General features: G+C 43.1%; 1 protein-coding gene across 2 annotated transcripts; it reads right to left on the reverse strand.

Annotated features, from left to right (window-relative positions):
* Positions 1-16,309, reverse strand: map2k7 (mitogen-activated protein kinase kinase 7). Of its 2 annotated transcripts, XM_080464632.1 has the most exons (12): positions 16,121-16,309; positions 13,032-13,079; positions 8,922-9,066; positions 8,420-8,486; positions 7,252-7,365; positions 4,510-4,629; positions 4,275-4,382; positions 4,001-4,180; positions 3,413-3,493; positions 2,981-3,123; positions 2,569-2,614; positions 1-2,144 (listed from the first exon to the last, which is right to left on the reverse strand). In XM_080464632.1, exons 1-12 carry the CDS (start codon positions 16,242-16,244, stop codon positions 2,001-2,003), a joined length of 1,320 nt encoding a protein of 439 aa, XP_080320758.1. In that variant the 5' UTR covers positions 16,245-16,309; the 3' UTR covers positions 1-2,000. The 2 variants fall into 2 exon arrangements, with proteins under 2 accessions (XP_080320758.1, XP_080320759.1); XM_080464633.1 differs by lacking the exon at positions 13,032-13,079 and having other exon boundaries at positions 16,121-16,267.
* Between the last annotated feature and the right edge of the window lie 1,258 nt (positions 16,310-17,567).

The following is a 17,567-nucleotide window of genomic DNA, read 5'->3' on the forward strand; positions in this document are numbered from 1 at the left end:
AGTAAAAGTGCCTTTGGATGACTCTGTTGTCATATAAATATAACCGAGTTGAATATTCAGTTCCTGGTGTGATGCTGTGTTACGGGGCTGGAGTGCCGCAGAATCAAGAATAACAAGCTTGTGATATCTCAGTTGCGCACAATAAATAGTGACTTTGTGTCAATTTCAGTGAAAAAAAAAAAAAAAAAACGACTTAAAAGTTAATCATGAATCTTAAAGCAAAAATATTGAAGAAAAAACGGTCAAAAGTGAAATCATGTTGCTTTTCTGTCTCCGAGGACACCAAAGTGATTTACGTTGTGCATGCCTCAAAAACAAATACCTAAAGCAAAACTTAATCCGAAATATCCCGATAATTTAAAAAGCCTGTGAGAAAAACTAGGATGGAAAAGTAAAAATTAAACCCACGTGCAGCAGCGAGCCGTCACCAGCACCCCCCCCCCGGGCCGACAGTTTTAACGCCTTTCTCCAGCTTAATAAAAACCTCAAAAAAACTGCTTTATCAAGACTTAAAGTCAGTGTGCACTCAAGATGTGAGAAACTTTGTAGGTGCAGGTCAAATCTCTTGGGCTCCGCCACCCCCCAAAAAAACTAGAAACGTTTCACACAGCCTTTGGTCTGAGAAACACTGTGGAGCACTAAACCACACTAAAGGCAGATGGAGAGGAAGAGGTAGACGAACTGAGAGTGAAGTAAAAGAATGCTCCACAGGTAAAAACTTCTATCCCATCAAGTCTTTGCACAAGACTGGCTCCTGGCCTTTGTTGCCCCTCTGGAAACCATCCCACTTTGACCTCCAACCGCTCTCTCGTTTGTCACTCTCATAACAGTTGTTAAGGCCTCCAGATGGTTATCAGTGAGTTCACCACTCCTTTCTTTTTATGCATCTTCCTTCTCCTCTCACTTGCCCAAAAACATTCCTCCTTTTAAACTTCTCTGTCCTTTCAGTCCCTCCTCTTTCTTAAAACCTTCTTGACTTTGCCTCATTTTGCAAATAAAAACAAACCACAAAACCACACTCATTTTCTATTGAGCTACAACGCAACGCTAATTTTTTTGCTGATCATTTTCAATTTTTTTTCCAATGAAATAAAACCATAGATAAGCCAACATGTTTCATACCTAAATGAATGAGAATTAATATGGCTACTTGATAATAAACACACAGCAGATTACTTTGTTCTCATTTACATGTTAGAGCTGTAGTGTGACGGTGAGTTAATGACTAAAAAATATGACCTGGCTATTAAAACCATTGTGTCTTTATATGCAACCACACACACACGCGCGTGCGCAGGAAGTGCCCACTCGCACAAGCGACCACAAATGTATAGATACAGCCTGAGAATGTGTGGGAGTAGAAACCCCTGAAGAATCAGAATTGCACCAGACATTGTCTTGTCCTCCACATTTATGTACACGAGCGGTTTGTGTTTGTTAAAGTAGCAGATTGCTTCGTTCCAGTGTGTAGTGACTACTCTGTTAACTAACCCAACGGCGTGGATCAATGTTGGAAACGGACGTACGACAACAGATAAGTGGAGGAAATATAAACGCATGCACAAGGTGCACACACAGTTTGTATATTAGGGTGCAAGCTGTGATGTGAAGTGATAGTGTGATGACACATGAAAGTGTATAAATAAAAGACGCTAACTACAGAGTGCACGTTCTCAAACTCCTCCACCCGTGTCTGTCTGTCCAAATTCCGCACGCTAATAAACAAACCCATCTACGCCGCCTCTCCCTCCGTCTACCAGTCCATCCCTTCGTCCATCACCCCATCCCGAGTCCTCCGCCGAGTCTCCGTGTCTCTCCCCCTTTCCCCTCTGCAGGCTCTTCAGGTTCTTCGGTGGACAGATGGACAGGCAGGATGGGTCTATTCGCTCGGCGTAGCTGCTAACGACTAGACTAGGACAGACTGAGTCTGGGCTTGGCGAAGCTAAAGCTAGGCTAGTCTAGCGTATGGCAGAGCTGACGCCTGGCTTGTCGAGGCTAGGCTACCTAGTGAAGAGTGAGTGGAGCTGGTGCTGATGGCTGTAACACTGGCTGCTGCGAGGCGACTCGGTGCGATCCATCACCGTCTGGAACCAACCGGCCACGTCCACCTCCAGCACCTCGTAACGCCGGATGAATCTATGCTCCTGTAGGGACGGAAACAACCAACACCAAACATTTTAGACACTTCATTTTTTGGGGGGTTTTGAAAAAGATTGCAGCCACATTCAAGAAGCGACAGAGCAGATTCATTAAGCAGCTTTTATTATCGTTTTTAACTCATGAATGTCGAAAGAAAAACGGTGCAGTAAAAGATACGACGCATGTTAAAAGTAGTAGGTAACAGTCATGGATTGTGAGGGTGCAGAAGTCCACAGTCAATGATCAAATTGACATCAGTCCACTGCAACTACCTGCTTTTGTGTTTCAAACCAAATTAGAGTTGACCAATTTTCTTTCTATCCGAAATCAAAAAGTTATTTTATTCATGCCTTTTTTGATTTTCTTACTACTTATTCCTACGATTCATCTCAGAAAAACCCTTACTGCTCATAATAAATGGCGACTTACCAGAAGCTGGTGGTATTTTGGCCTTTTTCTGTGATCCTTTGTGAGGCTGAAGAAAGATGAACACATGAGGTGATTGTGAAGTGACAGAAATTAACAACGCAGATCATTTTCTTCGTGCAACAAATTCCCCCTGAGACATCGTAACAGAGCTGCACTTTGCGGCATATGGCACATTAATTGAAAAAACCATTGACAATAAAGCACCACATTCTCATGCATGTTATCAAATACACACAAACAATACAAGCTGTTAGGAATCTGAGAAAGCATCCCAATTCCTTCTGAATGACACAGGTGCATTTGTAAGGAGAATGTGAAGTCACTAATGAGCTGGCAGGATGAAATCTTGTCCGTAAGCCCCCCAGAGCTGGTGGACTGTCTCAGTCAGCTTTACAGATAGGTTTGAGCTCACCAGTCTTTGACGAAGGACTGGAAGTCGAGGGAGAAACCCATGCCGAGAGGCAGGAGAGGCGGGTCTTCCTGCAGCACTTTGGTCAGAACCTCGAAGTCTGTCTTGCAGTTCTTGTAGGGAAACTGTCCTGTAGCCAACTCCACCTGGAGGACAATGGGAACCAGGAAACAATTCCAAATGTCTGCAAAGTGATGGGGACTGACTCTACAAACCACTGTCAAGATAAAGCAACAGCTCTGCAGGATCTCCAGATCATACCATAGAAGAATGACAGGGATGATGGAACAAAACTGTTTTAGCAATAATTTAGGCAATAAATATTTCTTTGTCTCCATAATGATGGTAAACTCGTTGTGAACGCATGTCATTGATCAGTACATCACAGCGTCACACTGACTCTGAACACAATCAGAGTGTTGGTGGCAGAAATACCAGAGAGATGCCGAGGCTCCACACATCTGCTCGGATGTCGTAGTCGGGTTTGGTGGGATCTGGAGGGTCTATTCTTTCAGGCTGCAATGACAAAAAGACAGGCAACACAAACGTTTTTAATTATAAAAGGTGCAAACCTGTATTTTAATCAACTTTATGTGCCTATAATTCACAGGTTGGTGTGGTTTCTGCTCTTTGTTTTATTGCCCATACGTAGCAATAATTGTAACTCCATAGTAATCACTTTTCTGTGTAGCTACACTACAATACTTCATTCATCATTTCCTATAATAAAACAAACTATTTCTAGGCAGTGAGGGGATCAAAATGAGCTCAGTATCAGCTGAGCTCATTTTGATGCCTGCTTCAACATTCTCTGTATCCATCACTGTTAGTTTGTAGTTTCTTGTGAGACAGGATCTGGTGAATAAAGATTTACGTCCTGTTCTTCTGTTAACTTCGATTTCCCTTTGCACAATAACTTTAACATGCAGAGAAAGAGATCAATTGGATTTGCGATGTTTTGAATCAGAGTCGGGTTGGTAGCAGCCCGAGGGCCCTCCAGACACCGAGCAGGATTTTACTCACCGCCATGTATGCAGCACAGCCGGCGCTGCGAGTTTTGGCCTTGGAGTCGACGAGGCGGCCGCTGATCCCGAAGTCACACAGTTTGATCTGACCTTTAGCATCCAGGAGGATGTTGGACGGTTTGACGTCCCGGTGGATAACGCCATGTTTTTCTTTCAGGTACAACAATGCTTTGACTATCTACATGAGAAACAGACAGGCGGGAGTCGGTCAACTGAACGGTGGAGTTAGAGGAGCCCCGCTCCACCGGCTCTGGGGTTTTTGTACGACTTACTGCCACAGTCATCTTCCCGAGGATTCGCTCTGGAATGGGGCCCTGGATTCTCTTCTTCAGCTTCTCAGCACAAGTTCCCATCAGCTCCATGGCGATGAATACATCCGTCTGTACATGCAGGCAAACACACACACAGCTTTCATCAGGGAATGTTACATGAATGCTACATGGTGACTGTGTTCTGAAACTTCGGTCATTAAACAGAAAGCGTAAATTGTTTTGGGAAAAAACCTACATTGGTCACTATGGCTCCGTAGCACTGGATGATATAAGGGCAGTCGTGACTCTTCAGCACAACGTCCAGATCCATCAGGATCCTCTTGTTTTCGTCCTTGTTTCCCGTACGACGCATTTGCTGGTGACACACAAACACACGAAATGAAACAGACGCCATGGTGTGTGTGTGTGGGAACAACTTGAAAAACAACTCATTAGGAAATCACAACACAAAGACTCCCGTGGTGAGAAAATAAGACTGCGTAATTATCCAACAGCTTGGACGGCTACAATTAAGTCTATTCTGAAATAAAAGGGTTGTAATTTGTGGTTATTAACGGCTGTGTTGGTAAAATGGAAACAGTTAAGAGCACATGAAAATTAAAGTAGAGAGTGGGAGCATCACTGTCCTATTGTAGTCCGATCAAGCTGACACAGAAGTCGCTCTGAGACTTTTACTATTTTGTACGTCATCTAAATACACTGCCAGTGCCTTCAGGGAATAAACAAAGCTACCAGAGAATGGAGCCGTTTTAGTAGGATTTATCTACAGGAGAAAAGCTGCGGTATGGAAGTCGATGGAGTGTATGGACTCGGTCCAGCATTCTACATCCTTGTGAATCTGCTAACTATTGTTTTGGTGATGCTCTGGTGTTGCTTTGAGAGTCGCATCATTTTCCGCTGTATCTCAGACACCATCAGGATAGAACGCTGTCTGTGGTGGCCAAGTATGACAACATTTGCATGTGAAGCGGTCTGACTTTGCAACATACTACCACAGATTTTAGCCACCATCAAACGGGTGGTCACAATTATTTTTTATCTGAGACTTCGTGGGTCAGAATCCCTCTTAGGTTAACTTGTGTCTCTTTACCAACACCTTAAAATCCCTTTCCAGAAAACGCATCAACAGGGAAGTATTAATGTTATCCCTTAAAAAAGTAACTTGTATAGGAAGGGTGACAAATTCCACCCTATTGTATCACATCTTCAGGAGATGTGGAAAAAAATTCTTAAGATTGTAGATGTTGACCCTTATTTAAATTGCACATCGAGTATTTGGCTGAATCCAAAAGTTTGTATTAATAAAGTTTCCTTCTTATGGACCGAATGGTTGGATAAAGGGATTGGCACTATGGGGGACCTGTACAGTGGGAATATAATTAAATCATTCGAGGATCTATCACAACAATATGGGCTGGGCAGGAACCACATGTCGAAGTACTTTCAGATTCGTCATGCTTTGAAAGGAGTGTTTAGTTCACACTATCAGGCCCCACAGACTGCAGATCCAGTAAAGGCAATTTTTAAGATATTTGGTGGGGGGCGGGAGGCTTCAAAATATTACAAGTTGTTGTTCAGCCTCGGTGAGAATAAAAACATGGCCTCTCTGAAATGGGTATGGGAAAAAGATTTAGGGATTTCTTTTGATGACCAGGAGTGGGCAAAACTATGTGCCAATGGTCGTACTTTATCCAGAGACCTAAGAGTGAGACTAATGCAGTTTAAAAAAATTACACCGCTTTTATTGGACACCAAGTAGATTATTTAGAATGGGGTTGCTAGATTCAACATTATGTTGGAAATTTAAACACTGTGATGGTACTTTAATACATGTGCTGTGGTCTTGTCCACAAATTCAGCTGTTCTGGATGAGAATACAAAATTTTATACAAAATGTATCAGGTGTACACTTGGATTTCTGTTCATCATTGTATGTTCTTGGACACTCAAAGGTTTTGCTGAACTTGCCTAATGCACTGAAGGACTGGACACAGACTGTGATCATGATTGGAAAACAAATTCTGCTCAGACACTGGAAATCCCCAGGAACTCCCCCATTTGATGAATGGACTGCTGAACTGTCAAAGGTTGCTGCATATGAAAACATGTCTTACAGGATCACAAATAAGGTGCACAAATATAAACAGAAATGGGGCAGATACATTGCAATGACGACTGCATGAGGAAGGGATGAAGGTATGTCCACAACTATAAAACAGAACCTCAGTTTCTTCTTTTTTTTTTTTCCTCCGGTTTTGTTTTGTTTTTTGTTTAGTTTTTCTTTTAGTACCAAAGCCATACAGAATGAGTCAATGGTCTCCCTCTGTTTGTTCTGTTGGGTGGGGGTGGGGGGGGGGGGGGGGGGGGGGGTTGTGTTTGAAGAGTTTTATACAAGCATTGATATGTATATATAATTGTGTTTTGTTTGTGGAAAAATAATAAAAAAATTTAAATAAAAAAAAAAAAAAAAAAAGTAACTTGTAGATATTATGCAACCAAAGGAACATTTCAACAAGAGATGTGCCTGTTGATTGCCAACTCAAATGTAAATCTACTATCCTAAAGATACTCAAAAATTACATGACAAGCACAATAAAATATGTTCAAATGGCTGTACAAAGCAGTCGAAGGCCCTCTTTTTCCGCAATGTAAATATACTGACATCCAAATCTTTTCATTTCTGGAGAGATACGAGATGAGGCTCACCTCCCATTTTAAGCTATCCTTTAAAAATCTGTATGAAGGTTAAACCATATTTTTAAGCTCTCACACATATACTGCAAACACAAAAATGTGTACTTTGTCGTCAAAAGCTGACATTCAGCCACACAGTACACTCTGGGAACAAACCCGGTGAACTCCTGCCAACCACCAGGATGGAGTCAGATTTATGCCGGAGGCCTCATAGAAGGGTCTGGAAATGTGCCAGAGGGCCGACCGTGTGAGGAACAAACAGGTGAGTGCAGGAGTGTCTTACTTTGACAGCGATGACATGGCCCGTCTTCTTGAATCGCACTTTAAAGACCTGCCCGCATGTGCCACTGCCGATCTCCCCTTCGCTGAACAAGTCCGTTACCTCAGCTGGATACCGCTGCAGACACACAAGGAGTCACAATGTGGGCAAGATTCAGAAATGATCTTCCGATACAAACCCCTGATGCTGTAAAGGCTGAAAACAGTGCAGCTCCAGTTTGTTCTGCAGCATTCAGCAGCAGTAAATCCTTCAGGGCCATTTAATAACAAAATGTTTCGATATATAATTAAGCTGTTCCCCCGTCAGCCATTTCTGCAGGATACCAGCACACAACACTGACTAAGGTGCAGAGAACGACATCTCTTTGAAACGAGGCAGCAATCCCTGTAGGCTAATGAGACAAAGTTCAAAGAAGAAAAATAAAAACCCTGGGGCACAGAAAAGAATAACATCATTTTCTTAAGTATCTTCGGAAATGCTTACTGGCACAGACAGTGCAGAATAATCAATGATGTTAGATTAATCTGTGTAAATGCGTACATTTTTACATAACATAACATAACATAACATAACATAACATAAGGCAGCAGGATTGTATATACAAAGAGCAGAATCCAGAAAATAACCCACAAGGATCAGATGCTGATGAACACTGTCAGCCAGTGAAACAGTGCTTCAGGGATAACAGAGGTTTTATAAGCCAACATGAAGGTCAGAATCACATTGTTGCTGAAAAAGTAACTAAATCAAGTTTACAGGTTGTGGATCATGATTTCCCTGTTGAGGCACAACTTCAGGATTTTTCTTAAAACAGGAATATACACAATACGTGTTTCTTGTAGCACAAGTCTGCAGTTTATTCTAGTTATTTGTGGCAAAGACACATTTAGGTTTAAGAAATTTCAAGTGTCATGCCGTGCGAGACTGGCTTCATTTTCATGTTCTACCGCATTAATAAGGCCACAAAGTGTTGTGATGTTTCTCATCCTGAGAGGGTCAGGAGTTGGAGTTTGTTCCTCCCATAGTCCATGAATATGCACGTGAGATTAACGGCGTCTCTAAACTCACCCTTAGGTGTGAATTGGAGTGATTGTCTCTAGACAGGCAGCATTTATCAGAGGGCTCAAGTCACTGTTGAGTATTTCTGCAATTACACATGTGCACTTCTTACCTGTCCGTCAATCTTCAGATAACCCGTCTGTTTCATTATCTCCTGCAACTTCTGGTCGATCTCTGCACTGTGGAGGACAAATCATAAACACTGATTAAAACCCGGCCAGCTGATGCTACATCGAGCATGTTTCCGGTGAGCGAGAAGGACATGTGACTCATAAATAGATGCAGTGTGTACATCTTCACCACCCACACTCTCTCTGAGTAGGTGTGTGTGTTTGTGTGTGGATTCAACCCTCCATCCCGCTCCACTCCACACAGCCAGCGTTCACTCACATGTAAAAAGGATAATTTCCCGACGGTTCATTCGCTCTATATTTACACACCTCCACTTAACATCATCTTGTATCCAACATATTGAATTGAATCTCGATTCCCGATTAAAAGAAAATGACATTTTTCTCTTACTAAAATAGAAACGATGACTGTTCCTACGATGGCGTGTTGGGTTGTGACTCTAAACATGGTTGCTAAAATGTTTAGGCGCCTCGTCAACATACTTCTCTAGGCTCTTCTGCAGGCCGTACGGAGGCGTGGGCAGGGTGAGCATGTGTCGGGGGCGGCTGGGGTAGGGGTGGTGCTGAGGCGAGCTCTCTGAAGATGACGAACGGCTGCCTCCATCGTTGGCCAGGGGCAGCTGGAGTGCTGCGGTGGGGAGACATCACACATTAGACACAGACGGGAGGACTCGGGGAGGTGGTGGGAGTTGGTTTTATGCCAGAGGCCAGCATGTGGGATGGCTATGTTTATTCATGGATTATTTTAGTGGTTTAACCCATGAAGACCTGGAGGGGTGTTTCTGTAGCTCTCTCTTCAGAGCCAGACCCGATGTGCATATTGAAAGGTGCTGCTGTTAATCTTGAAATTTACTGAACATACAGGAGGAAAAGTGAATGACATCACATGCAGCTCTCAAAGAGAGGGAACAGAAACACCAAACCTCCTCTTCAACAGACACAGACATGCTGCTTCAGTTCTTAAAAGTGTTTTTAGATAAACTGATGCTTCCTTTATATTTTTGATCCACTAAATCTACTGGTTTGTCTCAATGTCCTGGTATCTATTTAAAAGGTCCCATATTATACAGTTTTTCAACAATTTCACATTGTTGTCAGAGGTCTAACAACATTGTAAGTGTAATTACCCAAAACCAGCACTGGTCTTGAATTTCAGTCCTTCACTTCTGGTCCCTCATACACAAGCAATGACAATCCATATTACCGTTAGAGAACCATTAGAAAGTGAATTTTGCATAATATGGGACCTTTAACTAAATGAAATGAAAATAGCCCAGAGTAGCCTGAGTTGTACTGCCTGAAAATGATTTCCCATGAACCATAAAGAGTAACTGGCCTTGGCGAGGTCAAACAGTTCTTTCGCTGTAGTCCTGCTATCTAGACCGTGCATAGCATTTAACCAGTGCATGAGCATGTGTTTTTTTTCTCCCCTAAAAGTTACAGCTTTGTTTTTGTTTCGCCGAAGTCCCGACCCAGTGTTAAAACAAACAGGGTGGTTATCTCGAAGCAAAAGCAACACCATACTCAGGCAGAGAGAGACAGCGCAGCGTTAGCCCACAGCCTGGGAGGAACAGTTCAGGGATGTCCACAGACTGTTTTCATAGGAAAACTACAGTGTCCAAAAACAAGGGTTTTATTTTAGCACCTTCAGGCACCGACTTTAACAAAAACTGCAGTGTTCGGCTTGTGAAAGTAAGTGCCGAGATCTCACAGGAAACCTCACAGGGATAAAACTAAAAGGAAAACAAGTACAAGCAGTGAACGTACACATAATTAAGTTAACGCAACTTCTTTCAAAGCCTGCTTTTTAAATCTGCAAGCAAAAATCAGATATAGACACACAATCTGCTGCACGTAGTCCCTCAGAATGACTCGTGGCCACTCAAACATTTCTTTCGCCCTTTTCGCAGATTTTATGAAGCATTAAGCTGCTATTGTGGAGACAGGTAAATATAATACTCACTATACCTACAATCAATGCAATTTATTTAAAATTGTGCTGTATCTTACCTTGCGAGAAATCGGTGGAAAGACAAAACTACTGTCAACTGTTATGCAGCCAGAGAAAACATGTGCCCTGCTCATGTTTGTTTTTTGGCACGTGGTTGCACATGCATCAACATGTTCCCAGATCTCAGCACTTATTCCCTAATAATGTCTCAGCAATGCAAATAAAACCCAAGCTGAAATGAACAGTAGTATCCTGTTGGCAGCTATATTATTCACACAAAGCCACAAAGTGAGAGAGTCATACATGACATGGATCAGCAGTTGAAGGTGCACAATACATTTCACTGGAATCCAGAATCCAAACAGAAGATGCGGCATGCGTTGCGCCCCATATAAAGACAGGTCTAACTCATGCATTTAGGAACATGTTAATACTCCACTGGCCCTGTGGTGTCAGGCGCAAGTGCGAGCAAGCACCGACACATTTTTAAATAGATGTGTGAAAGAACTGCAGAAGAACAATCTAAAGTAGCATTAGTATCTGTCATGCAACAAATGCTCAGACAGAACGTCTACAAAGACCTTACTGACCGCGAACACCGTCACCGAGCTTTTAACTCCTCAGCTTAGAGGAACCGTTACACTGTAAACTGTCTTAAACGTTTGTAACCACTCTGTGAACCATTTCAAAGACCGTGCAACTGTTAGTGTCATCATTACGATTAGTACTGTGTGACTCCTCTGAGAGTGCCGATGGGTGTTTGTATCCATCAGTCACCTGGATGGGTCAGCCTGCAAGAGGAGAATAAGTTAGTGGAGGGCAGAAGGGGTTAGTGAGGAGAGGAAGGAAGACTCAGGCAGTCTCTGGCATAGATTGCATCTCCGGAGTTCAACTGGCTCCAGATGGACGGATGGGAGGATTGACAGAGCGAGAAGAGACAGAAACACTGCTGCACTGCCTCCCGCTCACACAGTGCCTCTGCTAAAAAGGGAGGAGGGGGTGGCAGGAGATGAAAGACAAGAAAGAGGAGAAATTCAGCCAAAACTGCATAGCATGGAAGACACTGGAAGTCAGACAGATACCGTCAGTGAGACTCGAACAGGAAGGCCAGTCTTCAGTCAGCGTACAAAGAAAACAGACAGACAGACAGAGAGAGAGACAGAGAGAGAGAGAGAGAGAGAGAGACAGAGAGAGACAGAGAGAGAGAGAGAGAGAGAGAGAGAGAGAGAGAGAGAGAGAGAGAGAGAGAGAGAGAGAGAGAGAGAGAGAGAGAGAGAGAGAACGAGTGAGGGGCCGAAGTGTTCGCAGCACGCCTGCAGACGGACCGGTGGGGATGCTGGATTAGAGACCGTGTCAAAGAAAACACAACCAGAGAACATCGTGCCGTGCAGAAAAGCCTCATGCACCGTGATTTTCTCCCTCCAGCAAAACAAAGGTTAATGGTCTGACGTACGTACGTCCACACGCAAACTGTGAACATCAACACATACCAACACTGCCCTGCCACTGGCACAGACACACACACAGACAGAGGGAGAGACAGAGGGAGTGACAGAGAGGGAGGGGGGCAGGGATGGAAAGATGAAGAGATGATGTGAGTGTTCAGAGAGGTGGATAACTTAAAGGATGGAATGTCACCACTGGTCAAGGGACAGTTTCATGAACGTGGATTATTATCTGTTGCACATCCTTTGCGCTGATTCGAAGACGTGAATGTGTATTACTTTTGGTTATTAACTGTAGTTCAGGCTGTGAGATATTCAACCGTTCAGAAAGATGAGCAATATCACAGTTTTCTGCACTGACCTTATTTGACATGTATGCTTTTATGTTGAAATGTTGCTTGAGACGCGCAGTGCATTATGGGTTGGAAATCCCGTCTGTCATAAGAGCTACACACAGTGAAAGTTACGCGTCTCTTAAACCTCAAGCCCTCGAAAGCAATGGCTTTAAGTTTGGTGCTTTAATGAATCAGTTGTCATAATGGGAGATTTAGATTTACTTAATATGTGCAGTTTGAAATTATTAGCAATAAATTCTAACATCAATTGTTAGATGCTCATCTGTAACGATGCCACGTTAATGTGCGACTGTGTTTGCACGTCGTTTACTCGTAATCCTGCTGATGTTAGCACTTGATGAGCAGTTATGTTGTAATTGTAATTGTACAATACGTTAACTGTTGCTAGTTAAGACACATCCTAAGTCGTCTCTGTTTGTGTTCATAACAGTTTCACTCAGACATTTTCACAGAAACTGCTTGAAGACTGAAAAAAAGGGAGCAAAGGCGCTTGCTTCCTGGCTCCTGAAAATCGAGTTTGGCTGGCTGTTTATCTGCATTGACATACTGAGAGTACATAACACATAGTACACTCAGTTTCAAATTACACCAAATACAAGTAATACACATGGAACATAAAGGAAGGGTTGGTGTGAAAGACCTCTGAGGCGTCACTAGTAGAGCAACAGATCGCTGGGGGAAAAGTAGAGAACTTCCTCAGATGTCCAGTGACAGAATATAAAAGTGGTGTGAATGAAGAAGGATCAGAAAGAAGAGATGGAGGAGGAAAGGAGACTGATGAGAGGCACAGGTGATGAGGGGGAGGATACAGTGGCAGAGAGAGTGATGGATTCAATGATACCTGCACGCTGGGAAGGGGCTGGAGCAGGACTGAGCTGGATCACGATGACTAGACAGGAGGAAAGAAGATATACACACACAGGCCCACATTACTGCACTGCTCTACTGACAGTGTCTCACACACACACACACACACACACACACACACACACACACACACACACACACACACACACACACACACACACACACACACACACACACACACACACACACACACACACACACACACACACACACACACACACACACACACACAACCACACACACACACACACACACACACACACACACACACACACACACGGGGGAAAAAATAAACGCAATAAATGCACAAAATATCTGTATTTAGAAATCCTTTTAAAAACAGCTGCAATTTTTCCTGTTTTCGACAAATCTCAAGAAGAGCAGAAAGAGTTTACAAGACTCCATCGCTCACCGTACTCTTCACCCTTCCCCATGGCACTTAAGCTCCAAACACACTGAGCTTTAATGAATTAGAACGCCTAAATAAAAAGGTTGAGTAGCTCTCTACAGCAGCTGTGCTTGCTCTGTCATTATCCAGAGAGAAGTAAACATTTCTCTGGGACTATTTTCAATGGAAGATTAACTCACATTTGGTGCTTTATCGAACATTTCAAAGAAACAGAAATGAAACAGGTGTCAATATCCTCTGCACCAGGGGAATCAAAACCCATCCACCAGAGGCTTAAATCTGGCACATAGGATGACCTTGGAAAGATAAAAAAAAAAAAAAAAACAAGGATAAAACTATTTTTTCCCCAGTATTCATAGGTTACTCTCTAACAATTTCACTGGTTGACAAGAAATTGGCTGTACGAGTACTATTGAGAAAGTGTTGCTCAATACAAACAGTACAGTTTAACAGGGGTGCACTCATCCGATCATTTCTATTCCACTGACAGCTCGGCTGGCTCAGTGGAATCACAGAGATACCTGTTCCCTCCAAAGAAACATGTTAAAACACGTCAAACTCACGGAAAACAACTTGAAGACAGATCACTGTTGCAACTGCTTTCAGGTCAGTGGCAGATAGTTTCCCACGAAAGCTCAGAGTTTGATAAAAACGTGAAATATGAAACTAGTTCAAATACCTTGTCCGTAAAAGTGAGTGCATCGAGTGAATTTTGATGGTCGACTGTGAGCACAGAACAGAAAACTATAGGCTGCATGCCAGACGAGAAATATTTCTCACCACATTTAAAATGAACGCAACTTCTCAATTCAAAGCAACAGATTAATCTAATGCAAAATGCATCACATACATTTCTCTGGACCTGTTTGATAATCGATTAGACATCAGTTGAAAACTTGTAGATAGCAAACAAAGACATACACATTATTTGTCTCAGGATTTGGAAACTGTTGATTGGAACTTTTATTATGTCGATCAAACAGAAGCCTGAGTATATAAGCAACAGATTAATTCTAAAACTGAATGGATATCTGTCCAAAACGTTCAACGTCTAGTTTCTAGTGTGTTACAGTGGTCTGATAAGTTCAAATATGTGAAACAAGTGAAAGTTATTGCTCGTATGCTGAAAACTGGATGTGATCCCAGCTGACTGTGAGTGAAAGCAGCGTCAACTATAAATGAAGGCCACTCCATCATACTGTAAACAGATATAGAGCAGGGACAAGCCATGTTGATCATTGTTTGGGAGGCAAAACTGTCTTCGTTATAGGACAGGGAGGCCAAATCATGACTGAGCACTTCAACCACAAGGATTCAGGAAAAAAAGATAATTTAATGAAAAATACTAAATGAATGTCCCGGACTGTAATCAACCTGCATGCTTTTGATATTTTCTACATTGAAATGACATGTAATTTATAGCTACTTCAACGGGTTCAAAATGAACTGATTATTGTCCTACCATTACTGATGAAATCAAGGGTTCTTGAACCTTTATTGCAGACTATAAGCTCAATCATAAAGGTGGTGTTTTTAACCTTTAATCACCATCATATAGGTGGTTCGTCTGGTATCAAGCATTGTATTCTTTGTGATGAGTGCACCCCTTGATTTTGACAGCAAATGAAGCTTCATCATACCACAGATGGGAGGGGAAGGATTCTGTTATAGTAGTCTTTTTGTTGGCTGGTCTTGAGATTTGATAATGATTTGAGGAAAAACTGCAGCTATTTACGTCCTTCATACACATACATTAAATACATCTGTACATTATATTACACAAGGAAAAAGCAGGTGTGTGACCAGAGTGGATGATCTATAGGCAGGATAATGTGTTAAAACAGAAAAAACAAAACCCCTGATGAGACATTAAACATGTTTTCTGTCTGTGTGGATGGCACAGAGCCTGAAGGAGCCCGGCTGTTGAGGGACTTTTCAGCACCAAAGGGCCCAAAACTAACAGCTGCACCACCGCCGAAGACACGGTCTGGGTGTCCTCTAAAGCCTGGGAGGGACCTTGTTCGATATGTGTGCCGCAAAGCCACATTTTACCTCTGGATCTGCAGCCGTAGCGGTGTTAATAAAACCAGTGACACCGTGACCACAGCTGCTACACGTTAGCTCACCGTGTGTAGCTTCTACACGTTAAAGTCAAAGGATCAGAAATTTAGCTCCGAAAACTAAACTCACTCCGCTTAAATCATAAACAGAGACACTCTTTGGTCGTCATATCGGCGTGCAAACGAGTTGTGGACGAGTGGCACACCGGCAATATCACACAAAAAGAGATAGAAGCAGATGAAACGTCTCCAGTGACGCCGGGCCTGAGCCCGCTAGCACGTTAGCCTAGCATGTTTGACAGGACAGAATCAAAACACATTTCGACACTTTGACTGTCAGCGAGATGCTTCGTGACAGCGCCCCGGCTCGGAAAAAAACAGCTTCGGGTTGCTCTCCGCACACGCTGCCCTCCTCGTTCGGTCACGGATTCAGCAGTTAAACGTGCGGGGCGCCCCGAGTTGGTGTTTGTTTATGTAGCTAGCCTGTTAGCATGTGGCTAACCCCGCTCTCCTCCGCTCCCTCCTTCCCTCCGCCTCTCCAACCGGCTATTCTGCCCGTTACCGACACCGCCGTCACCCCCGGTGGACACTCACTCGGCCTCGGACGTGACCGCTGCGGACTCATGTCGATGTTGAGGTCGATTCTTCTCCGGGCTTCTTCATTCTCCTGCTTTAGTTTCTCCTCGATTCGCGACAGCCTCTGCTCCAGCGACGACATCTTGAAAAATTGAGCACCATGTAGTTCCCAGCAGAGCTCGCGACTCCCCTCTGTGGTGGACGGACACACACACACACACACACACACACACACACACACACACACACACACACACACACACACACACACACACACACACACACACACACACACACACACACACACACACACACACACACACACACACACACACACACACACACTATTCGATCACCAAACCTCTTCAAGAGTCCAACATTTTGTCTTTATCCTCCTGGTAGTTGATTTGTGTCTCTTTCTGAAACTCTATGGTTCTTTTCGACTGCCCTCTCATTATTTCTTGTGTCACTCTTTGTGTGTCTATTAGCTGCCACTTTGTGTGGTTGTTTACGGATGTTTGTGATTGTTTTGGACTCCCTGTTATACTACCTGCATCACCTCGTTCATGTTTCTTGTGGTTGTTTTGGAACTCTGTTAATTTGGCTGTGTATTCTTTTATCGATAAATCTTTATTGCACACAGGTCCATATAAAAAAAAAAAAAGCAAGTACATAAAAAAATAATGCAACTATGACACAAATATTATCCAAAGACCGTGCATGTTAAACTTTATACAGACTATTGCACCAATGTCATCTGAATTTAGAGGAAACTGTGTAGCAGCTTTTCAATGGGCTGACCAGGGCCTCTACAATGTGGTTCTTAGACTCTCCAGTCGACAGATAAAGCTCACATGAGTCGTGCCTCACATCATTAAAGTCATTGTGTGTTTTCAGGAACTTGTTTGGGGGTACTTTTGAGCATCATGATATTTCCATCTCTCTTTTTAATATCCCTGTGAGTTTCTGTAGAAGGGCTGGGTAATTAAAAGTGCACCAAGGGGGCCACATAAAAACTGATTCTGCTCATTATACCAGTTGTTCTTTGCAGCCGTCACTTTCTTCTGTTTCCCTGAGCGTTGTCTGATAATAGTGATCAGAAAAACAGAGCTGCCACCTTCAAAGTGAAAGCAAAGCAGCTGTATTGCATTCATCCCATCCACTTATTTCCATTTGAATCATCGAGTCACTGAAGGCCGGTCAGGAGCACCCAGACTTTCACATGTGGCTGACGAGTCATAATGCCCAGGTCTGCTCTATAGAGGCTCTTTTTTCCCCCTCTGTGTGCTGCGGTGGTACACATCTGCAAATCTTCCAACCACCAACCTCAGCACATGTGATCCAGATTGTTTGTTAGATTGGCGTTTCTGGAGCCTCACCGTATTCCGTCTTTGTGCCTTCATTGGGTACAACATTAGTAATGAAGCTTGTGGACTTTATTTTTTTTAAAACCCATTGTTCTGTT

Source organism: Lipophrys pholis (assembly GCF_963383615.2).
Source record: "Lipophrys pholis genome assembly, chromosome: 5".
NCBI classification, from domain to species: domain Eukaryota; kingdom Metazoa; phylum Chordata; class Actinopteri; order Blenniiformes; family Blenniidae; genus Lipophrys; species Lipophrys pholis.

What these genes read in the sequence shown, in the direction of transcription:
- map2k7 (XM_080464632.1), bottom strand. Translation starts at nt 16,244, where the DNA reads ATGTCGTCGCTGGAGCAGAGGCTGTCGCGAATCGAGGAGAAACTAAAG. An exon ending in ACGGAGCCATAGTGACCAAT is followed by an intron (nt 4,383 to 4,509) that starts GTAGGTTTTTTC and finishes CTGCATGTACAG; the next exon opens with ACGGATGTATTCATCGCCAT. An exon ending in GGAGCCTCGGCATCTCTCTG is followed by an intron (nt 3,124 to 3,412) that starts GTATTTCTGCCA and finishes ATTGTCCTCCAG; the next exon opens with GTGGAGTTGGCTACAGGACA.